The sequence below is a fragment of the Rhineura floridana genome, chromosome 6, assembly GCF_030035675.1.
Source record: "Rhineura floridana isolate rRhiFlo1 chromosome 6, rRhiFlo1.hap2, whole genome shotgun sequence".
NCBI lineage: Eukaryota > Metazoa > Chordata > Lepidosauria > Squamata > Rhineuridae > Rhineura > Rhineura floridana.
In genome coordinates, this window is record NC_084485.1 from 101,488,262 (window position 1) to 101,513,936 (window position 25,675).

The 25,675-nt window shown below is 41.8% G+C and overlaps 1 protein-coding gene across 5 annotated transcripts in view; it reads left to right on the forward strand.

Moving 5' to 3' along the window:
- Positions 1-25,675, forward strand: part of ROR1 (receptor tyrosine kinase like orphan receptor 1) — a 333,715-nt gene that overhangs the window by 259,392 nt on the left and 48,648 nt on the right. For all 5 annotated transcript variants that reach the window (XM_061633310.1, XM_061633311.1, XM_061633313.1 and 2 more), the window contains 2 exons: positions 10,919-11,206; positions 13,340-13,370. In XM_061633310.1, the coding sequence (XP_061489294.1) occupies positions 10,919-11,206; positions 13,340-13,370 (319 nt within the window). The remainder of the gene's footprint in view (positions 1-10,918; positions 11,207-13,339; positions 13,371-25,675) is intronic.

A 25,675-nucleotide genomic window follows, 5' to 3' on the forward strand; every position in this document is an offset into this window, starting at 1 on the left:
AGTAGCACCATGGTATTCACCACGGTTGCGTACATTGAGACAGGAGGTGAGACGACTAGAGCGCCGGTGGCGGAAGTCGCACTCCGAAGATGCCCGAACACAGGTTAGAGCAGCAATAGCTGCCTACCAGGTGGCGGTAAGGGCAGCAAAGAGGGAATTCTTTGCTGCCTCTATTGCGTCAGCAGAGTGCTGTCCCAGGAGGTTGTTTCAAGTGGTCCGAAGCCTGGTCGGTCCAGTTACTCAGGAACCCTTGGAACAGTCTAAGGCCTCCTGTGACAAATTGGCAAAACACTTTGCTGATAAAATCGAGCACCTGAGGAGCTCGATTCCCTACGCCGTGGATACAGTGAGTGAACTAGAGTTGACCAGTTGCAAACCGGTCAAATGGGATCGATTTCGGCCTCTTTCTTCTGAGGATGTGGACAAGGTGCTCTCATCTGTAAAGCCTGCCACTTGTCTAAATGACCCTTGCCCAGCATGGCTCCTTATGAGCTGTAAAGAGAAATTGGGTGAGGGGATCAAGGCAGTGGTTAATGCATCCTTGCAAGAGGTTGTTATGCCACTAGCCTTCAATAAACCCATCTTAAAGAAGTCCTCCTTGGATCCCCAGATCTTAAACAACTTCCGGCCAATTTCAAACTTACCATTCTTGGGCAAGGTCATTGAGAGAGTGGTGGCAAATCAGTTGCAGACACACTTGGATGAAACGGATTATCTTGATCCATACCAATCGGGTTTCAGGACTGGACATGGAACTGAAACAGCCTTGGTCGCTCTGGTTGATGATATGAGGAGGGCATTGGATAGGGGAGAATTCACCTTCCTTGTCCTCCTGGATCTCTCAGCGGCTTTTGATACCGTAGACCACGGTATCCTTTTAGATCGCCTGGAGAGTTTGGGATTGGGAGGCACGGTCATACAGTGGTTCCACTCCTTTCTCTCTGACAGGCGCCAACAGGTAGCATTGGGTGAGGAGGTTTCAGACCCTTGGCCTCTCAATTGTGGTGTGCCACAGGGTTCTATCCTCTCTCCCATGCTATTTAACATCTATGTAAAGCTGTTGGGAGAGATCATCAGGAGATTTGGGCTGCAGTGTCACCAATATGCGGATAACACTCAGCTCTATCTCTCATTTAAATCTTCACCGGAGAGGGCTGTGGAGACCATGTCCAAGTGCCTGGAATCCGTGAGTCGATGGATGGGCAGGTACAGGTTGAAGTTGAACCCGGATAAGACCGAGGTACTACTTGTGGGAGACAAGGGAGGGTTAGGAGATGTTGACCTGGTGTTTGATGGGGTGAAATTGCCCCTACAGGACCAGGTCCGCAGCCTCGGAGTTGTTCTTGATTCCAGGCTCTCCATGGAGGCTCAGATTTCGGCTGTGAGCCGGGCAGCTTGGTATCAATTACATCTTATACGTAAGCTGCAACCCTACCTCCCTGTTCAACAGCTCTCGCTCGTGGTACACGCCCTGGTCACCTCTCGATTAGACTACTGTAATGCGCTTTACGTGGGGTTACCCTTGAAAACGACCCGGAAATTACAACTTATACAGAATGCAGCGGCGCGCTTACTTACCAACAGCCGCCACTGGGACCACATCACGCCAGTATTACTTGATCTACACTGGCTGCCGGTTGTCTTCCGGGCCCGATTCAAGGTGTTGGTATTAACCTTTAAAACCCTAAACGGTTTCGGCCCTGCTTACCTGAAAGAGCGCCTCCACCGCCACCAACTATGCCGCCCTACTAGATCAGCCACACAAGGCCTTCTCTCAATCCCGCCAACCAAAACAGTTAGGTTGGTGGGTACTAGGGAGAGAGCCTTTTATGTGGTGGCCCCCACTCTCTGGAACTCCCTCCCATGTGATCTCCGACATGCCCCTTCCCTAGACGTATTCCACAAGGCCCTGAAGATGTGGCTATTCCAACAGGCCTATGAGGTCCTTGGGATGGGTAAATCTCCATGATTTTGTCATCTGTCGTATGCTGCTATTATAACTGTTTTTATATGTACCGATGACTGTCCAATATTTTATTTATTGTTATTATGTGATTGCATTTGAATTTTTGTATTTTATCTCATTTTCATGTACGTCGCTTAGAGTGGCTAATTGCCAGATAGGCGACAAACAAATTAAATATTATTATTATTATTATTATCCATCCACACCACACACTCAGCACACTTTTTTCTTGTTAGGTCATGCAAAGGGGTTGCTATTTTCCCAAAATCTTTTATAAATTTACAGTAGAAACCAGCCACACCTAAAAATGCTCTCCCTTGTTTCCTGATTTCCTCAAGCACTCTTTCATTCTGACTCACTCGTTTGTGTAATGAAAAAGAAATAATCGAGCTTGACTCCTTTAAACTACTGGGATGCTTGGGTAAAGTACATGTTATGTCTGCACCATGAGGCTTTTTAACCCCTTGATCTAGAGTCATTAGGATTTTTACTTCTGTAGACAGACTAGTGAAGAAATCCTTCAAGAACCCCAGGGTATCCTGATCAATATTGAGACAAAGTGGCACTAATGACACTCGTAAACAACACTCTTGTGATCTGCCCGACTCAGGACACACCTGCAATGCTTTGACTGTCAACATATTAGAATGTGCCTTTCTAAACATTTCTTTACCACAGTAAAGGTGTAGAAATTTATTCATCTGAGATGTATCCAAACAATCTCTGTTCTCAAGATCTTGAATCACAACCACTTGACAAGAAACTGGTTGCTTTAACAAGTTGACCTCACATTCTGATTCGCCAGATGGATATACTTCAGGCTTGAATCTCACCCTGCTTAATTGTATTTCCATCAAGAAATCTGGGTTCCTTCCTCTTTCCCCACAGGATGTATTACACCCATACCTCGTGAATGTGTGAGAAGGAAAACTCTGAAGACTAATGTAGTTTTTAACCAAAGATGTAAGTTGTACACTTCCAAAGTCCTTCCCCCCATAAAAGTACCAAATGGGTGAGGTTTCTTTCACAACATAGCACACCAATGGAATAGGAAATCTCAGTGGAGCTTTTGTTTTTACCCCACTTTTTCCCACTTTATGACATACCATACTTGATGAACAATATTGTTTTACGTCTTTAGAAATATTTGGCCAATAATAGTGTGCAGCCAATCTTTTCTTGGTCTTCTTTATTCCAAGATGCCCTGAACATGGGACATCATGGGCTACCTCTAGCAATCTGGCTCTAAATTTGCTAGGTACCACCAATTGTTTCACTGGTTCACATTCATTCTTTCTCTCAGCAGGCATCCACAGTCTGTACAGCACACCATTCTCACACACAATTTGATCTCTCAAAGTCTCTGTAAAGGGGATTCTGGTTTGGAGGGCTTTTCCCTTTATTATATTCAAACTGCTATCATTTTTCAGCTCCTCCCTGAACCTTTGTGTCTCTGTGTCAGAGTCCATTCGAAACAGTGTATCTCTCTCCGCAGGCCTGCTAAGGGTTGCTATGGCAACCTCAGGCTCGAAAACAGGTTCCACCCTGTTTTCTTGAGCCTCTGTTGAAATGGCTTCTGTTGCTTTGCCAAGTTGTTGTCTGGTCACCACATATATTTTTTCCTTGTGCCCCCATAACATCTCTTGCCAGTATCACTGGTTCTTGTTGTTGGGCATTAACACCTACTTTACATATCTCCTCCCTTCCTCTCCACCTCAATTTTATCAGGGCCATGGGTATGCTCTCTGGTTCACCCCTCACTCCTTGGATTGTCACCATTTCCTGAGGTAATATTTCCTCAGATTTTATCAAATCTGGCCTCAGTAACGTCTGAGCGGCACCAGTATCAAGCAATGCCCAATAATTTGCCCCTTGCACACTCACTTCTTCCCTCAGACTCGTATCAAAGTCTTTTACATTTGTCCAGTTTATCTGGCAGAACTGAACTTTCTTCGTTTCTAACTCCCTTGGTTCCGTTTTCACTGCCCTCCTCTGAGCAGGATTACCAATGGGGTTGGCAACCTCACATTGAAAGCGTAGGTGCCCCGGTCTACCACATTTATAACATAATTTCTCCTCCATTTTGGGGTACACAGATCCACTCTGGGGTGTCCTATGCCCTTCAGACTTTATTGGAGGACTCACTCGCTGTGGTACCACATCCTTTCTGCCACCATTATATGGTCTGGGTTTAAACTCTCTCGATGTTTTGCTCACCCAGCCAGTTCTATTTGAAGCAAAGTGATCTGCCAACTCTGCTGCCTCTTGAACAGATTGAGGGGAACAGTCTTTGACAAGGAGCCTTATTTCTGGTGGCAACTGATGGTATAGTTGATTCAGTATCATGAGGCTTTTCACCTCTTCTACTGACTGAGCTTTGGCACTTCCCATCCACTTTCCAAATATGTCCACCAGTTTTGCTCCCAGTTCAACAAAAGACCTCCCTGCCTGGATCTGGCAGTTTCGAAATAACTTCCTGAAATAGTCAGGTCCCAGCCTGAATCTTTTGTACACTGCCTCTTTAAACTCGGCATATGTGATGGGCCTGTCTGAGGGGAAATATTGGTATACCTCTGCCAATTCCCCTTTGATCAGATTTGATAAATATTGCATATATTTATCCTCCGGTAGCCCCCACAACTGAGCTGCCTTTTCGAAGGTGTTGAGGTAAATTTGTGGATCTTGTCCCGGCTCATACACCGCAAAGTCTTTTGGTGTAACCTTTATTTTTGTTTCATTTCTGTCCTTTCTTGTTTCATCAGAATGAAACTTCTCTCTTTCAAATTTTAACTTTTCCACCTGTATCTCAGCATCCAATACTCGTTGCTTCTCCCTCTCCTCAAACTCCATTCTCATCCTTTCTATTTCCAACTCCCGCTGTTTTTCTTTCTCATCAGCCTCCATCCTCAACTTTTCAGTTCCCAGCTCATGTTCCCATCTTAACTTCTCTCTTAAATACTCTACATAAGCAGGATTGCTTGAGTACCCTTCTGGGTTCTCTTCTCTGACAGGTTGTTTTTGTTGGACAGATGCGAATGTATCAATGCTACTCGCAATTCATCTACCCCTTTACCCTTGACTCAGAGCTTGGAAAAGTTACTTTTTTGAACTACAGCTCCCATCAGCCCCAGCCAGCATGGCCACTGGATTGGGCTCATGGGAGTTGTAGTTCAAAAAAGTAACTTTTCCAAGCTCTGCCCCTCATGAGGTAAATTGAATGCTATGCATTTCTCCACCAGCTCCTCTCTTTTCATCTTTATATATTCAGCCAAACACTTTGCCAGTCAGTCTCACAAGTAATATTTGTTATTTCTTTTTGCCACACCACTTTTAGGGACTCTCTATTGTTCGTATCCCACCGCTACAGCCACCACAAGTGACGTCCTTCCCCAGCACCACCTGTGAAGCTCTCACTTGGGGCTACCAGCAGACAGGAACGTCAGGTTTATTCTTACCCTTTACAGCTCTAGCACAGATCTCCCTAGATCCCACTGCTAGGCAGCACCACCAGTCACTTTCTGTAACCCAAACTCCCAGAGACTTTGCCTAAGTCTCTCTATAGCTTGTTACTTTGTGACTGTGTGCCTATGCTGTTCCCAACCCCCTTGTATCTTTATATTTAAAGCATACAACTCTGGGTTGCTCTGGATACGTGACTTGTTACAATCTGTCCCTTCACCGCTGCCACCATTAGATACAGTTTCTGTTCAGCCTTGGTAATTACCTTGCCCTCCCTTCTGGTCTGTATATTCCCCCAGCCAAGGATCAGGCCTTTGGTAAACCAAAAAAGTATTTATTAAATATCAGAAAGAACAAGATTACTTAAGGAATGTTTCACAAGCATATGGCTTCATCTATATTCTGTTAGGTATTTGACTTTTTACTAATTGCCTCAGAACTCCGACTCACTCTCCACACCACCAAACCTCAAAACCTCCAACCTCTCTCTCAACCTCTCAATTCACCACCTCCCAGATTCAACTGTCATTCTTCCATTTATACTCCCAGCCATTCAAACACTCAGCCAATCATCCAGCATTCTACTGCTCATGTACTCCCCCCTCCTCTTTCACTCCACTTACCATATGTCTTCTATATAAACAGCACTTACCATATTTACAACATAAGCAGGAACATCACAAGGGCCAATTGTCAAAAACTGGGATATAAATTTAATATGTGAAATTTAAGTCTTTATGAAATGCTAAAAAAGAAGCAAGAAAAAATTGAGGATGTAGGTCTTGTGGAAAATAAAACCAATATATGCATCAACATCAGAAATAGCCAGATTTCTAGTTCAAAACTAGAAACTCACTCTTGAAAGGAACTGACATATCTGCTTGCTGAACTAATCTAATCCAGAGATACATGCCTATTTAGGTGGACATTAGGAATATTAAAGAGACTAAATATTGTTAAAATGCTCTTTATTAGCTCAGGCTACTCCTCCTTATGCGAAGACCTGCAATCAAAGCTATCAAGCACCTAGCATTTAGTAAAATTGTATCAATGAGTGGCCAAGCTTGCACAACTTGCTGAAGAGCTGGGTTGTGGGCTTCCCATTGGCATCTGTTTGGCCACTGTGAGATCAGGATGCTAGACTCGATGGGCCTTTGAAGTGATCCAGCAGGGCTGCTCTTATATTCTTCTCTTGGGCAGCTTACCTTTCTGACACCATTGCTTAGGTATCATAGTGAAATGAAGCAACCCATTACAAAAGCAAAAGAGGAGACCACTTTTAAAAGTGGGAAAGAGATTCACTTTAATAAAACATTTCCTGCCCAGATAGGGTGAGAAGATCAAGGCTGAGGTACCTGTGGCAATATGTGTAAAACACTGCAAAAACAAAAACAGTTATTTTTTTAAATTATTATTATTTATCAAATTTCTATCCTACCAATCCTCCCAGAAGCAGCCCAGGATGGCAAACTAGAGACAAAACACTAAAAACATCTTAAAACATCTCAAAAACAAACATGTTTTAAAATCTTTAAAATAAAACATCTTTAAAATATCTTTTTTAAACAAATATATTTAAAAACATCTTACAGTACAATTCCAAAACAGATGAAGACTGGGATAAGGTCTCTATTTAAAAGGATTGTTGAAAGAGGAAAAGATTACAGAGATGGTGCCTGACTAATATTTAAAGGCACTAAAGATCCTCTTCCTGTGTTGTGTGGAATGTACCTCCTGATGAGATGGTATCTGCAGAAGGCCCTCACATGCAGAGCACAGTGATCAACTGAGTATATAAGGAGTAAGGTGATCTTTTAGGTATCCTGGACCCAAGCTGTATAGGGATTTGCAATTCTTTCAGCAGTGGGTTAACATGTTGGCAATATCCTGTCCCAGTGAGCAGTCACATCACTGCATTTTGGACCAGCTGGAGCTTCTGGACCAATCTCAAAGGCATCTCCACATAGAGTGCATTACAGTAATCCAGCCTGGAGATTAGCAGTGCATTGACAACAGTGGCCAAGCTATCCCAGTCCAGAAACAGCCACAACTTTCTTGCCAGTCGAAGTTGGTAAAAGGCACTCCTCGCCACTGGAGTCACCTGGGCATCTGGCAATAAAGATAGATCCAGGAGCACCCCCAGACTATGAACCTGCTATTTCAGAGTGAGTATGACCCCATCCATATCAGGCAATTGACCAACTCGGGAACCACCTATCCACAGATGTTACAAAGAAATAGAGCTGGGTTATCATCAGCATAGTGCTGACACAAATTAGGTTGTCATCTTCACCTGAAACTCATCTGCTGGGCTAAGAAGGCAATTCACGCTCAGGACATTATATTTTATGTATATCTGAGTGGCTCTATATAGAGATTTCATCCATAGCTAACAACTAGACTTAGATAGCTTTGAGTCTATGATCTGACTATGAACACCACAAGCCCATCTATGACAGTGTTGAATGTTAACAATGCATTTTAAATCTTGCAATGTTCTAATGTATTACTACTAAAAAAAATTTAATGTACCCTTTAAAGAAGATGCTAAAATGGATTAAAAGCACTTAACATGTCATTAAATTCTGGTTTAAAATTCCACTTCTCCACAAAATTAAATAAATCTTTATCTTATGTGTCAGTCATATGTTTAGCAAACAACAAAACTGAGCATGAATATTCTTAACGAAATAATACCTTGTCTAAAGACTCTATATCTCTTTTTTAATGGCTTAGGCTTATTCCTGTCTAGGTAGCAAATAGTTCTTAATATAATTTGGGAGTTTATTCACAGTTTAGTAGAACGTACGTGTTAGGAACATGCAAACATAAGAGGCTGTTGGATCAAGCCAGTAGCCCATCTAGTCCATCATCTTGTTTTCACACCTATTCTCACAGTGCCTATGGGAAGCCCTCAGTGCAACAGCACTCACCCCTCTCGCAGGTTCCCGCAATTGGTATTGAGAAGCATGTTGCCATATTATGTGTTTACCTAAAATGGCCACTTAAAATTGCCTCGGCAGGGTGTACCAGCCTGCTGTGTAGTTCTACTCCTGCAGCCAGATTCACCCTTCACACAAATATTCCTGGTGATGACAGGCAGCAAAGTGTGTGTGGCAGTGAGGAGGTAAAATGGGTGACAAGTAATTTTATCCAAAATGCTTGCATTTTCCAGCAACTTTCAGTAATCACTCTATTTATTTATTTATTAGATTTATTAGTTGCCCATCTGGCTGGTTGTCCAGCCACTCTGGGCGACGTACAGAATAAAAACATACAAATACATTAAAACATTAAAATCTCAACAGTAGTAATAAACCTAACCCACCCCAAAAGCCTGTCTGAAGAGCCAGGTCTTCAAGGCAAGGCGGAAGCTCATCATAGCGGGGGCATGACACAGGGCCGGATTATCCATTAGGCTTACTAGGATGAAGCCTAGGAGCCCGGAGCTCTTGGGGGCCCGTGCATAAGCTAAAAAAAATTATCGTGGGACAAGAGCTTCCGAACTGCCCGCCATCCCCCTCCTTCACTTACCTTTTTCTCTGCTTTTTTTGCGGTTTGCCATCAATCAAGATGGCGGCCAAGGTTTCCCTAAGGGGCTGAAGCCTCTGCCGCCATCTTGGTTGATGGCACGCATGCGTGCTACATGCGCGCATTGCTGCCATCAACCAAGATGGCGGCAGAGGCTTCAGTCCTTTAGGGAAACCTTGGCTGCTATCTTGATTGATGGCAAACCTGCGCGAAAAAAAGTGGAAAGGTAGGAAGAAGAGGGCCCCAAACACCAATCAGCCTAGGGGCCCTCCCCAGCTTAATCCGGCCCTGGCATGACGGAGATTGTTTGGGAGGGAATTCCACAGAGTGGGAGCCACAATAGAAAAAGCCCTCTCCCTAGTCCTCACCAGTCTAGCTGTTTTAACTGGTGGGATAGAGAGGAGGCCTTTTGAGGCTGATCTTGTTGCGTGGCATCCTTGATGAAGCTGGAAGCGATCTTTCAGATCTGGGCCGAGACCGTATAGGGTTTTAAAAGGTCAAAACCAACACCTTGAATTGGGCCCAGAAAATAACCGGCAACCAGTGCAACTCCTTCAGCACTGGAGTGATGTGATCTCACCGGCGGCTGCCTTTGATCAGGCGAGTCGCCGTATTCTGCACCAGTTGCAGCTTCCGGACCGTTTTCAAGGGTAACCCCATGTAGAGCACATTACAGTAGTCTAGCTAGGTGAGGGGAGACGAGGGCATGTACCACCGATGGGAGCAGGTAGTTGGGAAGGTAGGGGCGCAGCCTCTGTATCAGATGGAGTTGATACAGCGCTGCCCGGCTCACAGCCAAAACCTGAGCCTCCATGGACAGCTGGGAGTCGAGAAGGAACCCCAGGCTGCGGACCTGGTCTTTCAGGGGCAATTGTACCCCATTGAGGACCAGGTCAACATCCCCCAACCCTCCCTTGTCTCCCACGAACAGTACCTCAGTTTTGTCAGGGTTCAGCCTCAGCTTATTCCTTCCCATCCAGCCACTCACCGACTCCAGGCACTTGGACAGGGTTTCTACAGCCAACCTCTACAGTGTGAAATATCCACCAAGCTTATTGAGAGGTGTAGAAGGGTGCCACTCTTTGTGTTTTTAAAAGTGTTTCTAAAGCACCAAGAGTCCGATTTCTGAAAAGGGATCAACTATCACTTAGACAGCAAAATCAATGCCCCTCTTTTACAAATACAAATAGATACACATACATACCAATGTGTTGGTGTTAAACTTGTTGAAGAAAATCTTAGCAGTGGTGCCAAATATCGGTTTTAAATGCTTTAAAATTGGTCCTAAAATTCTTTTGAAAATCTGATCATAATTATATAGCAATAAAATGAAATAAGTGCTGTGGGTGAACAATGACAGAAGTAGCTAAATAGTCTATAAGGCAATGCAGAGCAGTTATCTATACTGTCTACATAACATAACCATGAGCACATTTGGAATGTGAAAGAGACAGAACGACTCTCCCCACAGCCAGTTTTATGAGTATACATCTGAATGTAATACAGCATCTTCAGTAGATTCATTATAGTTTCTCTTATACTGCTTTACACATTTGTATGTGTTGTATGTAGTAATAGATATACATCAACAAATCTGTATAGTTAATTACCTTTATCCAAACCTATATATACTTTGCAGTACATGTACCCATCTCCATTAATGCTGACAGAAGCATCAGCTCCGCATGCGCAAAGGGATGTGTGCTGTTCCACCACAAGGAAAGAGGAAGCAGGAAACTGAAGTACAGGGGCCTTTTTGTGTGCACTGAAGTTTTTAAATTGGGGCCAGCCTAACTGCATTTTATCAGGCTTTCTTGATAATGAAAAAGGGACTTATTCATAGTATATATACTAGAAATGTTTGAATAGGATTTTTCTCATCTGCAAGAAGTTGATTCTTTTAAAACAGTGCACTAATATTCAGTTGCCTTATCTAATCTCTCTTCCTTGTGTATTTGACAGATTATTTCTTGACACTTGATGAGCCCATGAACAATATCACCACTACTCTAGGCCAAACAGCAGAACTGCACTGTAAGGTTTCTGGTAATCCTCCTCCAACTGTGCGTTGGTTGAAAAATGATGCTCCTGTTGTACAAGAACCCCGAAGGTTATCTTTCCGTGCAACAAGCTATGGATCTCGATTACGGATAAGAAACCTTGATACCACAGACACCGGCTACTTTCAATGTGTGGCGACAAATGGCAGGAAAACTGTTTCTACCACTGGGGTACTGTTTGTGAAATTCGGTAAGAAGTTCCTCATGCTGAAAAATTTCCTCTTTCTGATAAAAGGTGAAAGGCAGATGTCTTCTCTTAATTGTTAAATATAGAAGTTTTCTCATTGTGCCCAACCAAGTTAACCCAGCTCATAGACATGCATCTTTAGAACAACAAAGCAGTTACATTTCTCAATTTATTCAATTATTTACTTTTCAGATAACATCTAATGGACAATCTATTGCAATACAGAATCTTGTGATAGTATTAAATTAGAAATACCTTGTTAAATGCTTAGTGTTGGAGGCAGGGACAGTTTTACCATTAAAGGCCAAACTACACATTTATTTTAAATGAATTAAAGCATTTAGTGGTCACTTTTTAAAATCTTGGGAGAGCCAGTGTGGTGTAGTGGTTAAGGTGTTGGACTACGACCTAGGAGACCAGGGTTCAAATCCCCACATAGCCATGAAGCACACTGGGTGACCTTGGGTCAGTCACTGCCTCTCAGCCTCATGAAAACCCTATTCATAGGGTCGCCATAGGTCGGAATGACTTGAAGGCAGTACATTTACATTTTTAAAAACTTAATCAGCCACAGAGGCTGGGGGCCATCAATGTGCAGGGATTCAATGCTTTCTCTGTGTGTTGCCCCTGGGGAATAAAAAGCCACTTTCCAAAGGTGATGCTATTGGTGCCAAGGGAAGCTTTTCTCTTATGGATAATATTTGCTTTTGAACTGCAAAATGCAGGGAAATAACTAAGTTCCAGCATAGGTCCATCCTGATCTTGCTTGGTCCCCCAGCCCCTGCAACTGAAAAACAATAATTTAAAATGTTCATGTTAAATGCTTGTATGCATTTTACATCACAAGTAGTTTTGCCCTTAACACAGCTGGCCAATGGGCTAGTGCTGCCCTTTGGCACATGTAACACTATTTATTATTTTTATTTTGCCTTTCTTCATCTATGGAACCCAAGGTGTGTGCATATGGTTCCCAGGCAGTTGCCCATTTAGGCACTGACCAGACCCAGACCTGCTGAGCTTCAGCAAGGTAATGGCCTCATATGCCTTCATACGATATTAAGCAGGGTGGAAGCTTCTGAGTAAACAAACTGGCAAAGTATCTTAAGTGCAACTGCCTTAGCTGAGAACACAAGTCTGGTGTAGGAGGACTCATATAGATATAGACTAAAGAGGAAGGAGTCTTTGGTACACAGATTAACTCATCTGCTGGGGACCCTACTTATGTCAATGAAATCTGCGCAATTGCATGCACACATAAAGGGCCAGTTGACAGAGCTATTTTTCCTTGTTAAATGAACCAGAGAGCTTGTTGAATAATTTTGGATAGTCTTACAAATATTTCAGCATGTCTTTGAGGCAACTCACCATATCCTGGATAATCTTGAAAAAGTGAGTTGAGCCAGGATCTGGTTGGTCTTCATTCTAAATCTGGAGATGAGTTGAAACATTTGCATTTAAATTCAATAAGCCAAGATCCACTAAAGAACTCAAAATTGTTATGACTTTACTGAGTATATATGGTTGTGTGAGCAGGTCCCAAACCTCAGGATCTTAAGTGGCCAGCCCCTTTCTACAAACCATACAAAGCAGTTTCACCCAATACCACCTATAGATTTGTAGTGTACATAAAGTATTGTGATAAGGAAGGAGGGAAACCCGTAATTTGTACTTCTGTTCATTATGGTCCTTGGATGGATAGTACAATTTTTGCAGGTTTAGAGTGTTTAAAATGGATACAGTGTTTCAGTTAATATTTTTGCCATTTCCGCTTATATTTTCTGAAAGCAAGTACTCAGAAGTCATAATAATGAACACTTGTGGTCAAAAAATGCATTGTAGTAACATTGAGGTTTCTTTATTGTTTTGAATGGGCTGGGTCCCAAGCCAAAATGTACTAAACTACAGATATTCATATGTAATCTTAAGTGAAAAAGAGCAAAATTTATATCTGTTGATAGAAGAGAGCTACTGCTTTATAACAATAGCTTTGAATCTTATATTAGAAATCAAGAACAATATAATAAAGTAAAATTGAATTCAACAATTCAATTCAAAATCTAAAATTGAATTCTAGATTTCCCCCCTTAAAACCTTAGTAAAAACTCACTCTTTTTAAAAATAATCTCATTTCTCTAGGTCCACCTCCGACAGCAAGCCCAGGAACATCGTGAGTTGTTTGACACTTATTATGTTAATTATCATGTGTTTCAATATTTTTTTAAAAAGTGATTTTATAGACGTTGTGTATTCTGCTCTAAATTCAAGATCCATTATCATTACTGAATGGATATGTAGTATCACTTTGAGTTCATTTTACACACATACAACAAAAACCCCAAATACATACACACTAGGAGTTCTGTATTGAGTCCTGCCTGAGCAAGAGGCCATTTCTTCCTTCACTAAGACCAAATAGTTTGCTTGCTTCCATGGTCCTTAATCCACCCTAACTCTCCTGAGTGTTGGGAAAGCAGCAGAGAGTGTAGATGACAGATTGTGTCAGGTCTGAGGCTCAGCTCAGTTAGCACTTCATATATGGGGCGTGAACAACTCCCCACCTCTGACAGACACTTTTAGAGACTATGCTTTCAATTCTATCCAGTCTTGGCCTTTGCTTTTGCTTTGCAATATTTTTTCCTGACTTTTACTTTGCAATAGGGCAGAGTAAAACTATAGACTAAAAACCAATGCATTTTAGAATCCAATCATGTGAGAGTAGTGTTTACTATAACCAGAGCTTGGAAAAGTTACTTTTTTAAACTACAACTCCCATCAGCCCCAACTAGCATGGCCACTGGATTGGGCTGATGGGAGTTGTAGTTCAAAAAAAGTAACTTTTCCAAGCTCTGACTATAACACTGGCCTCAGTAAGAAGTGAGAGCAGAGGAAGGCTTTGTGTTGGAGGAGACAGAACCAGATAGCCCTGCCTCCCTTGTTAAGTATATTATGACTTAATCATAGAACCACAGAATAGTAGAGGTGGAAGGGGCCTGTAAGGCCACTGAGTGCAACCCGCTGCTCAATGTAAGAATCCAACTTAAAGCATACCCAACAGGTGGCTGTCCAGCTGCCTCTTGAATGCCTCCAGTGTTGGAGAGCCTATCACCTCCCTAGGTAATTGGTTCCATTGTCGTACCGCACTAACAGTTAAGGATGTTTTTCCTGATGTTCAGTCGAAATCTGGATTCCTGTAACTTGAGGAATCGCTCCAAACAAGCTACTGCTTATGCCACCACAGCTACTATTGACCAGTAAGATTAAGCTCCTTCTGCTACTAAGGAAACTGAGTAAAAAATCTAAAGGGAATTGCAGAACAAAGGGATTGTAAATTATTGAAAGTTTTTGGTACCATGATTTTACCATTGGATTCACATCCACTTTTTAAGAACTTCCATGGATTTTTAACAAAGCATAGTTTCATGTATTTGCACTTCAGCTTTCAGCTCAATCCAAACATGTTTACTCAAAAGTAAGTTCTATTTAGTTGAATAGGATTTACTCCAAAATAAGTATGGATAGGATTGCAACCTTAATTGCTCAATTGTTTTGCTTATAATAATTCTTTCTCTTAATTTACTGTGTAATACTAATAATAATATCATAGTATTGCAATGCAGATAACCCTTTCATGCTGACGTTTGGGGTACATTTGGACCTGAGGTGCATTTTTCATTGCATAATTTACACAAAAATAGACCTTGGACATTGTCACAACTTTTAACCTGTACAACGTCCACAAATTTCAGCCAGTTATTGTTTTCCTTTTGGAAACAAACACATGTGATCTAAATATACCACAGCATTCTGCCTCAGGCACACTTTTATTGTTTAATTTACTCACGAGTAGACCTACAGAGTTGTCCTTCTAGGACATTGTCAGAAACTGTCACCCACACAACGTCCCCAAATTTTAGTCAGTTACCACTTACCATTTTCCTTCTGGAAACAAAAAAACACTGGGATCCAAATACAGTATACTTCAGAAATAGTGTTGTACTCAATATCCACGGGGAAGGGGCCAATGTGTACTGCTCAGAAAAACTGTACCTCTTCTGAATAAGTTTTTTTTTTTGCTCAAGGTGCTTTGGTATTGTCAACCATGCTTGTGCTGACAACACAAAACAAATGGTCTCTGAGGGACAAAGTTACCCTATCCTTCCATTGGAAATCTCACTGGAGTAAAGGTATACTCCAGAAATGGCCAGTGTGGGGGTTTTTTTGCCCTGTCTGCGAGAGGGTTAACAAAAATAAGAGATTCACTTAATTACATAACACTGTCAAATCATTTAACAACAGGAAAATCAAAGTACTAGAAGTACTCCAGGCAAAACAGTCTTTCATGTGGGACAGCTTTGATTTTAAATATTCCCATTTTTAATCTATGATTAAGCGATTCATGCTGTCGGCCCTACTTAATACACGTAGGTGTATATATTATGGAGGCTAATTAATGTTTCGACTCCAAAACACTCTTGTTAGGAAGTAGGCCTCTTTGCGTTCAAAGAGACTTGATTGTAAGTAAAAGTGCAAAGGATTGCGGTGGTGTTGTGTGAATTGGATAATTTACACATTGGATGTGGTACATCTTTGAAGGTACTGAAAAGTTACAACTTTGGATGTACTGCAATATGATTTGTCAATCTAGTGAAGACTGTAATAAGAAACTGACATGTTGCTGTCATTTCTAATGGAAAAAAGTCACAAAAATGCTTCTTAGTGTTAGGTAGGAAAATAACTGAAATAAAGGTATTCAGTTTACTCAGGAAAACATGAGCATTTTCTTTCCACTTAGCCTGCCACCTGCAGCTTTATAGCCTTGAACAAAATGTGTATTAAATCCCATGGGTGGGGTATACTTGGATTTGTTGGTTATCCAGAAGAAACTTGTAAGGCACAACTTTTGCCATTATCTGTAGTGCCTTTGTCTACTTCAGTTTTATTCTTAATCAAGGTGTAGTAGATTGATGGTGGGAAGGAACATGAAAAATGAGATAAACTAAAGGCTGGGATTTTTTTCCTTTCCTTTGCTCGAGTCACTTTTCTTCTGGAATCTGCAGCACAACAGAGTTGATGAATGTTGTTGGTTTCTCACTTTCTCTTTCTGTAACTATGGGCCAAGGTGCACACAACACAAGGAGATTTGTCACTGGGAACAGTGTGACTGCCAATAACATTTAACCCTTTTCTAACCTGCACCTCCCCTACCCCCCACCCCGCCATCACCAGTCTCATGCTACTGTTTGCTCTGCAGAGGGGCATTCACGATACAAGCACCTGTATAATTCATGACTATATTTCCCCCCAACGTTGCAAATAGTAGCATTTGAGGGAATGCTGAAGGATGAAATAGTTGAATGACCCCCGTGCTACTTCCCCAGTCGTATTAACAGCCTCATCTCACTCCACAGCCCACAATAATGGAAATGAGTTTAGTTTTTTTAAAATGTTGAGAGTTCAGGCATGGAGCTGATGGGTAATTTGATCTTTCATGTGGACGAAATGGTACTAAATATGGAGTTTAGTATTCTGACTGGGGAAAAAAGTAAGAAATAGTAATGCCCTCATGCAAAGACATTGAATTCTCAAGGTCTCAAGCTAGAAAGAGAAAGGTTCATTGTATTAGGCCATAATAAATCATGGATTTCAGTAGCAATGCACGTAGCATATTACTTTCCATAAGTAGTCATGTAAACTGCTTTAGGGCCATAGGAAGCTGCCTTATACTGAGTCAGATAGGTGGTCCATCTCCCTCAGTATTGTCTACAGCTCAGTATTGTAGACAGCTGACTGGCAGAGGCTCTCCAGCACTTAAGGCAGGGAATCTCTCCCAGCCCTCCCTGGAGATGCTGGAGATGGAAACTGGGACCTTCTGCATGCAAAGCAGATGCTCTGCCACTGAGCTAAAGAAGGCCAAAGTGCAGCAGTTATGGATTTTCAAGTGCCCGAGATCAGTCAATACTATTTCTGATCATTCTCATGTGTGTGCTGAAGAGTAGGACCTAGATAGAATCTTAATACTGCCATCCTTCTCCCAGATGTCTGCCCTGCCTCTCTCACTAACAGCTGTTCATGCACATATAACATATGAATGGGGTAGGTCTACATACTTAGAATCTAGCATACATAGGCAATATCCCTGATAAAATTCACATCCAGGTGAAAGTAATGCCGTGGAGCTAGATGGCACCCATGTTTTGATGTATATCTGGTTTATGCTGGTAGGTTCTGATCCATCAAGTAACAAGTGCGTTGACTACTATATCTATATCACGGTGTTAATGTTTGGAAGAGTGCTTGCACAAATGTATTAACGCAGAGTTTTGTGGTTTCCCTTTGGCTGAGTGGAAAAATTGTGAAAACGCATACCGGTAATGGTATTTAGATGTTATGGAGAAATAGAGCTGGGTATCATCAGCATACTGCTGACACCTTGCCCCAAAGCTCCTGATGACTGCTCCCAAGGGCTTCACATAGATGTTAAATAGCATGGGGGACAAGATGGTACCCTACGGCACTCCACAGCACAGCTGCCAGTCACTCAATGCTATTCTCTTGAGAGCGACCCTGGAGATAGGATAGGAACCACTGTAAAACAGTGCCTCCAATACCCATCTCACCAAGTCGGCCCAGAAGGATACCATGGTCAATGGTATCAAAAGCCGCTGACAGATCAAATAAGAATAACAGGGTCGCACTCTCCCTGCCTCCCGATAAAGATCATCCATCAGGGCGACCAAAGCCAATTTAGTCCCATAACCAGGCCTGAACCCAGACTGGGATGGGTCAAGATAATCTGTTTCATCCAAGAGTACTTGCAATTGCTGCACCACAACCCTCTCAATCACCTTCCCTAAAAAAGGAATATTTGCAATCAGTTGGTAGTTGTCAGAAACCAGTGAGTCTAGGGTGGGCTTTTTCAGGAGTGGTCGGATCACTGTCTCTTTCAAGGCAGCTGGAACCACTCCCTCCTGCAATGATGCGTTGACCACACCCTGGATCCACTCGGTCAGACCCCCTCTGCAAGCTTTAATAAGCCAAGAAGAGCAAGGGTCGAGAGGACACATTGCTGGCCGCATCATCACAAGCACCTTGTTTATGACATCAGGCCACATCAACTGAAACCGTTCCCAAGAAGTTGCAGCAGACGTTGCACTGGACACCTCATTGGGGACTACAGTAGATGTGGATGGGGCATCAAGTCTGCTATGGAGGTGAGCAACTTTACCCTGAAAGTGCCTTGCAAACAATTCACAGTGGGCCTCCAAAGGGTCTAAAATTCCATTTCCTGGTGCTGATGTCAACAGACCCCTGACAATAAGGCTCCACCAGACAGCTACTTGAGGAGGCGATGGAGGCAGAGAAGTGGGCCTTCTTCGCAACCCTCACCGCCACACAGTAGGCACAGTTATGATTTTTTACTTGTGCCCGATCAGCCTGACAGCATGTCTTTCGCCACTTGCACTCTAGCAGTCATCCAGCCTGTTTCATTGCCCTTAGCTCACTTGTGTACCAAGGTGCAAGCCGGGCTTCACAATGCCAGAGAGGGTGCTCGGGGGCAACCGTGTCAAGAGCCCGATGCGCCTTGCTGTTCCACAGCTTGACAAGGGCTTCAACAGGGTCATCTGCTCTATCTATTGGGAACTCCCCCAGGGCATTCAGGAATCCTGTGGATTCCATTAGGCTCTGGGAGCGGACCATCTCAATCTGTTCACTGCCCCTGCAGGGAAGGATCAGAGCCATAAGTCTAAAGTGCACCAGGAAGTGATCTGACCATGATAATGGGGTGACATCCACCACCACCCCATTTCCATACCACCCCTTCCTCCATCTGGAGCAAAAACCAAGTTGAGGGTGTGCCCTGCCCTATGTGTTGGGCCAGTAACAACTTGAGACAGACCGATGGTCATCATGGAGGCCATGAAGTCCCGGGCCGGAACACTAGAGGCAGCCTCAGCATGGACATTGAAATCAGCCAGCACTACCGTTCTGGGCTCCTCCAACACCACAGCCGAGACGGCCTCTGTCAGAGAAGCTGCTGGGCAGCAGGGTGCACAGTACACCAGCAGCAATCCTAGTGTACTGTCTCCTTGGCCCGATACCAGGTGCAGGCTCTTACAGCCAGCTCCAAGACAGAGTGGTTTCCTGGTGACAGAGATGGAAGTTCTGTAGACCACAGCAACTCCCCCCCCATTCCTGCAGCCTGTGCTGGTGTTGCACTGAGTATCCAGATGGGCAAAGTTGGGTCAGATCAACTCCTCCAAGCTCACCCACCCAGGTCTCGGTAATGCACACCAAATCAGCACCTTCATCCACAATCAAATCATGGAGGAGAGTGGTCTTATTGTGTACTGATCTGGCATGACATGAGAGCAGCACTAGCATTATTCATAAAAGGGATTTAATTCTAGGATGCTTGCGTGGAAAAGTAATTAGTAGCTTCACAGAAAACATGATTGGGACTAGCATTGCTTATGTTCTGGGGCCACCCTATGTTGTGCTTGTCAGTTGGGTAATCCAATGCTGCTATCGAGATTGGTGTAGTTATTGAAGTGAATCTGGGAAGAAATGAATCAGAGCGTTTTACTGTTCCTGTTCTGCTACTGGCAACTCTGCTATAGTGCACCTTACTTGATCCTGCTTCTTTATGTGATGTTCTAATATCTGAATGAAACATTTATAATACATTGTGATATGTTGAATACTACCAAAATTGGCATTATTAGGTTAATGCTGCAGTCCAGTTGTATCACTGAATTTAGTGAGACTTTTTAGTTGGCATGCATAGGATTGTGCTGTAAATTAGCCATTGGTCTATTACTTCATTAAGAGGTAGCCCACCTTTTTTTTTAAAAAAAAGAAAACTAGCGGACTTCCGGGAAGGATGACTTCGCTTGTGCCTGCTTTTTGAGACGAGCTCTCGTCTCAGAAGAAACTTTTTCAGTATAAATCAGTCAGAACGTTCTTTTTTGACTGGTGATGATTTTTTCCCGGGCAGGGAAAAACGTAGAGATTAACCATTAAAGCCTGTTTTTGTCTGGGAGGACTGGATCTCATTAATTTATGAGAGAAGGTTCAGCCAGCAATGCCGGAGGACGTCCATCAAGCTCTAACTGACTAAGTGACACGTTTATCTTTTCTTCAAAGAAAACGAACTTAAACAAACAAGCATCCTTCTTTCTATATTTTTTTTTTCATTTGGTTTAAATCGTTGCAGCAAAAAAGAGATTTGTCAATGAATCGGCTATATAAGAACTGCTGGGTGAGTTAAAAATTTTCTCTGTTATTCACGAAACTAAGGAGGAAAGAAACTGAAAAAGCCTATCTTAGTTTTTATTGCAAAAAGCTGGCCGGGAAGTGCATTCTAAAGATATAAACGGAAGAGGGATTTCTATTTCAAGGAGGGAAAAGAAATAAATAAATTTGATTTATGAACTTTGGAGCATTATACGTCTGGGACTATTTTTTTTTTGGTCTATTTCATTTTGACGAATCTGCTTGTTCACGACGCTACTAACTCTTTTGAAGCTGGGAACTAAATTTGTTTTGTATTCCTGAATACAAGAGATAAGGCAGGCTGTACTGTCTACACTGTGACTTCATCAAGCCTGGAATATTAACCCAATTGTGACTGAAATAATTTTTGTTTTTGTGGTTTTAAGAATGGCAATCAGGAAAGTGGCTGAGACTATGGAAGAAATTATGTTTCAGAAAATAATGGATGAGATTGAGATAACGAAACAAACCCTGAGACAGGGTAGACAGGAGATGAAAAATGAATTTAGTAAAATGACGCAGGATTTTAAAGAAATAGTTGATGAGATTAGAGATGAAAAAAGAAAAACTAAAGGGAAGATGCAAGCTTTGGAGATTGGAACAAATGTGAAATTGGAAAAAGATCTGGAGTTTATGGATACTAGAAATAAAGTTTACTGTTTGGAAATCAACATTGTCTCTGTAGAAATTAATGAAGATAATAGAGATAAAGTTATTAATGTCTTGGATAATTTTTTGGACTGGAATGATGTGATGGAGCTTGACATAGAAAAAATCTATGGAATGGACTACAGATATGTGACAATGGAAAAATTCTTAAGAGATGAGCCTGTGCATTTTGTAAAAAAGAACAGAGATATGACTTTACAACAATATTTTAGCAACATATTCAGAATTGATGGCAAGAAAATATTTGTGATAAAGGAAATTCCCATCAGACTCTTACTATATGACTATGGCTATGACAGCAAGATTAATATGGGATACTGATAATGGAAGAATGGCTACTGAAATTATTGGATTCAATAGGATTATTGATAATGGAAGAATGGTTACTGAAATTACTGGACTGAACAGGACTATTGAAGACGGAAGATGGAATTAATATTGACAATGGAAGAATGGCTATTGAAATTATTGGCTCAAACAGGTTTGGCGAGACGGATTAATCTATATATTTATTTGGATTATGACTATGACAACAAGATTATTATGGGATACTGATAATGGAAGAATGGCTACTGAAATTATTGGATTCAATAGGATTATTGATAATGGAAGAATGGTTACTGAAATTATTGGACTTAATAGGATTATTGAAGATAGAAGATGGAATTAACATTGATAATGAGAATGGCTATTGAAATTATTGGACCTAACAGATTTGAATGAGATGGATTAATCGACATGTTTATTTGGAGAAAAAATGAAAGATATATCTCTCAAGGAACTGAAACCTCTCTTTGACTTTTTGTGGGAAGAATAAAGTAATGTTTATGAGATTTGATGATTAATTAAGATAACTACTGGAGGAAAGTGATTTTATAATATAATTTAGGAGACAGGATTGTTATATATTGTAGACTTATAACTGATCTGCGACAAATCGGAAGTCAACATTTTATTTTATTGTTTAATTATTTTTGTTTTGTTTTGTTTTTGTCTTTGAAAATTTGAATAAAAATTAATAATAATAATAAAAAAAGAAAACTAGCAAGAAAGTGATGGAGCCACTTTTTTGATCCCAAAAGTGTTAAAACGTTTTCCAAGTAGTAATCCATTATTTGCCACACACTGAAATCTGAGATAATTTCCATGACCCATAGAGCAGCCTACTCTTTTAATGGGCTTAGAACTGTATTATTTCCTTAATCTTTGAGCTGTTTGGCTGCTACCATGATGGATCTGCAATCAAAGGAGAGATAGAACAGTCTGGTGCTGCAAGAGCAGCAGCCGCTGCAGACATGGCATAGCAGATTCCCAGAGATAAGAGGATTTCTTAAAAGGGGAGAAAATACTTTTAGCCTGGGAAAATGGGTTGAAACACTAGCCTTTTCCATCTTCATGTCATTTCCCCTCCTTTTCCACTTCTTATATCATTATCCTAGACTTGATGGTGCATTTGCACCAGTATAAATCAGACATACTGTAAGTTGTCTGAAGGCTTTGAAGGAATTTATATTGACATAGCTAAGAGCAACACACAAAGTCATCTGGATATAAAATTAAACTAAGAGTTAAACTAAATTAAACTAAGAGTGGCTCTTTAATACAAATTTTGTATGTCAGGTTCCATTAAAAGACACCGATCTAGTATGCCTTGTGCATACTCAAATTCAAAGGCATTTCTAAGATGTTATATGCATTAGAAAACCTACTCCAGGGCAGTGGTGTAGCACAGGGTTTCCAAAACTGTGAGCTTTATTAACAGCATATGTGTGAAGAATAGCGGGAGCAGAGGCTATAAACAGCAGGCACATGACTGCTCCGTCATTCTCAGTGTTCCAGTCTGTGTGCAAGGTGAGCAGAACGGACTGCAAATGATTGCAGGGGGAGGAGAGACATTTGGAAAGGGTTCTATGGAATTCAAATTGTAGTACAATAAAATACAACATGTAATTTTTTTAATTTTTTTATTGTATTTATATACCACCCCATAGCCGAAGCTCTCTGGGCGGTTTACAATAACTAAAAACAAATATACAAATTTAAAAACACAGCTTTTAAAAACAATTTAAAACACATGCTAAAATGCCTGGAAGAAGAGGAAAGGCTTGACCTGGCACTGAAAAGATAACAGTGTGGGTACCAGGCACACCTCGTCAGTAAAAATATTCCATAATTTGGGGGCCACCACTGAGAAGGCCCTCTCCTTTGTTGCCACACTCCCATCTGCCCTCCGAGTAGGCACTCAGAGGAGTAGGCCTTTGACCTTGAACATAGTATACGGGTGAGTTTGTATCAGGAGAGGCGTTCCATCAGGTATTGTGGTCCCAAGCCATGTAAGGCTTTAGAGGTTAAAATTAGCACCTTGAATCGAGCTCGGAAACATACAGGCAGCCAATGCAAGTGGGCCAGAATCGGTTTTATATGTTCAGACTGTCTGGTCCCTGTTACCAATCTGGCCACTGCATTTTGCACAAGCTGCAGTTTCCGAACCGTCTTCAAAGGCAGCCCCATATAGAGCGCATTGCAGTAATCTAGCTTGAAGGTTACCAGAGCATGGACAACTGAAGCCAGGTTATCCCTGTCCTGATAGGGGCGTAGCTGGGCCACCATCCGAAGTCAGTAGAAAGCACTCCGTGCCACTGAGGCTACCTGAGCCACAAGTGACAGAGATGGTTCTAGGAGAACCCCCAAGCTACGAACCTGCTCCTTGAGGGGGAGTGCAATCCCATCCAGGACAGGTTGGATATCCACCATCCAGTCAGAAGAACCACCCACTAGCAGCATCTCAGTCTTGTCTGGATTGAGCCTCAGTTTATTAGCCCTCATCCAGTCCATTGTCACAGCCAGGCATGTAAGGTCTAGAAAAATCAATAAAAATGTAATTTAAAATCATACAGCATCTAGCACAGTGCATTACAACAGGCAGAAACATCAGTAAGTGATCCACCAAGACCCTCAATAATTTTCAGGTGGTCTATGTGGAAAGAAGTGTGAGAACCACTGGTGTAGCATAATAAACTGTGGGCTAGGGTGTCACCAGCTGAAATCTCACTACGTGATCTAAGGGAAACCACTGTGCATTCATTTTGGTTTCCTATCATTAGGAAGATGATAGTGTTGACCTATCTTACAGGGGTTGTTGTAAAGAATACTGAGATAGGGTGGTCCCTTCACATGACTAAAGAGAAATGGGGCTCCATTGCTAATCCTGCCCTCAGTTTCACTTCTATCCTCCCATTCCTTGACCTCTGCCTGTTAAGTGACAGTCTGAAGGGAGAGTCACCCAGAGAGGCTCAATTGCTTCCTAACTGACTGCATGGACCAGCCTCCATGAGTATAGCTGGCTTCTCCTTCAGACCTTCACTCACTGTATGGCGGTCAGGAATGGAGTCAGGAGGACAGATATGATGCCCAGTGGAGGGCCAGCAGTGTAGCCTTGCTTCCCTTTCCTCACATGGAGCCTTGACTCCATGTGATTAATGCATAAAGAAGGTTGGTGTATTTGACGTGTTTTGAATCCTTAAAGTGCACTAGATTAGGCCATAAATTACATATGTTTCTTTTTTATATTTATATTCAGCCCTTCCAGCAACAAACTGAGGGTGGCCTACAGGGTTCTCTCCTCTGTTTATCCCCAGAACACCCCTTTGAGATGTGTTATACTGAGAGATGCAACTGGCCCGAGGTCACCCAATGAGCATAATGGCTGTGTGGAGATTCGAACCTGTGTCTTCCCAGTCCACTACACCACACCAGCTCTCTGGTGTAGTAGCCAGCCAGGTGCTTGACAGCCCCCATGTTTTTCCAGGCATGGGTAGGCAACAAAAAATGGAAGATTTATTAATTAAGCTCTTACTAGGTTGATATGTATGGCTGATAGGCTGCTTTTGAGTTGATGGGTTATAAGATGTGCAGGCCTGTGCTATATAAATCTGCAATAGTATGTGTAATATACTATCACTTTTATATTGCAATATATTAATGCAATCTATTTTAGTTAGATTCCAATCACACAAACTATTTTTAAGAAATAAATTCAGTAAAGGAAAAGATCACTCCCTCTTATGTTTTCTCTTTCTCTTTTGAAATACATCCTTTAAAAATAATGGAACCCCAGTTAAGATGTTGTCCTACAGCACCAGTGTATTGTCCTGGTTCTTAGCACGCTTAGCCCAAACATATTGATCCAGGATTTGCCCATATGAATTGGACACCTGTATCACTCCAGTTGATGCCATCCTGGGTCATCTGTAGAACCTTTCCACAAAATATATGCACTTTGTCAAAATCTGCCTTTATTTTACAAACTTTCTTGAATGGGACCACGCAAAAAAAACAATTTGTTATTCTTCCCTGACTACACATATTGATTTTTCACACATAGATTTTGCTAGCATTCTGAAAGTCTAGCCTTAATTATATCATGATGCTTATATTTTGTGATTGTCTTTAGATGAAAAGATGATTTAGAAATCCCAATAAATAAATAAATCTTTAAACGCACCCATAAGTGTGTAGTATCTTTAATTT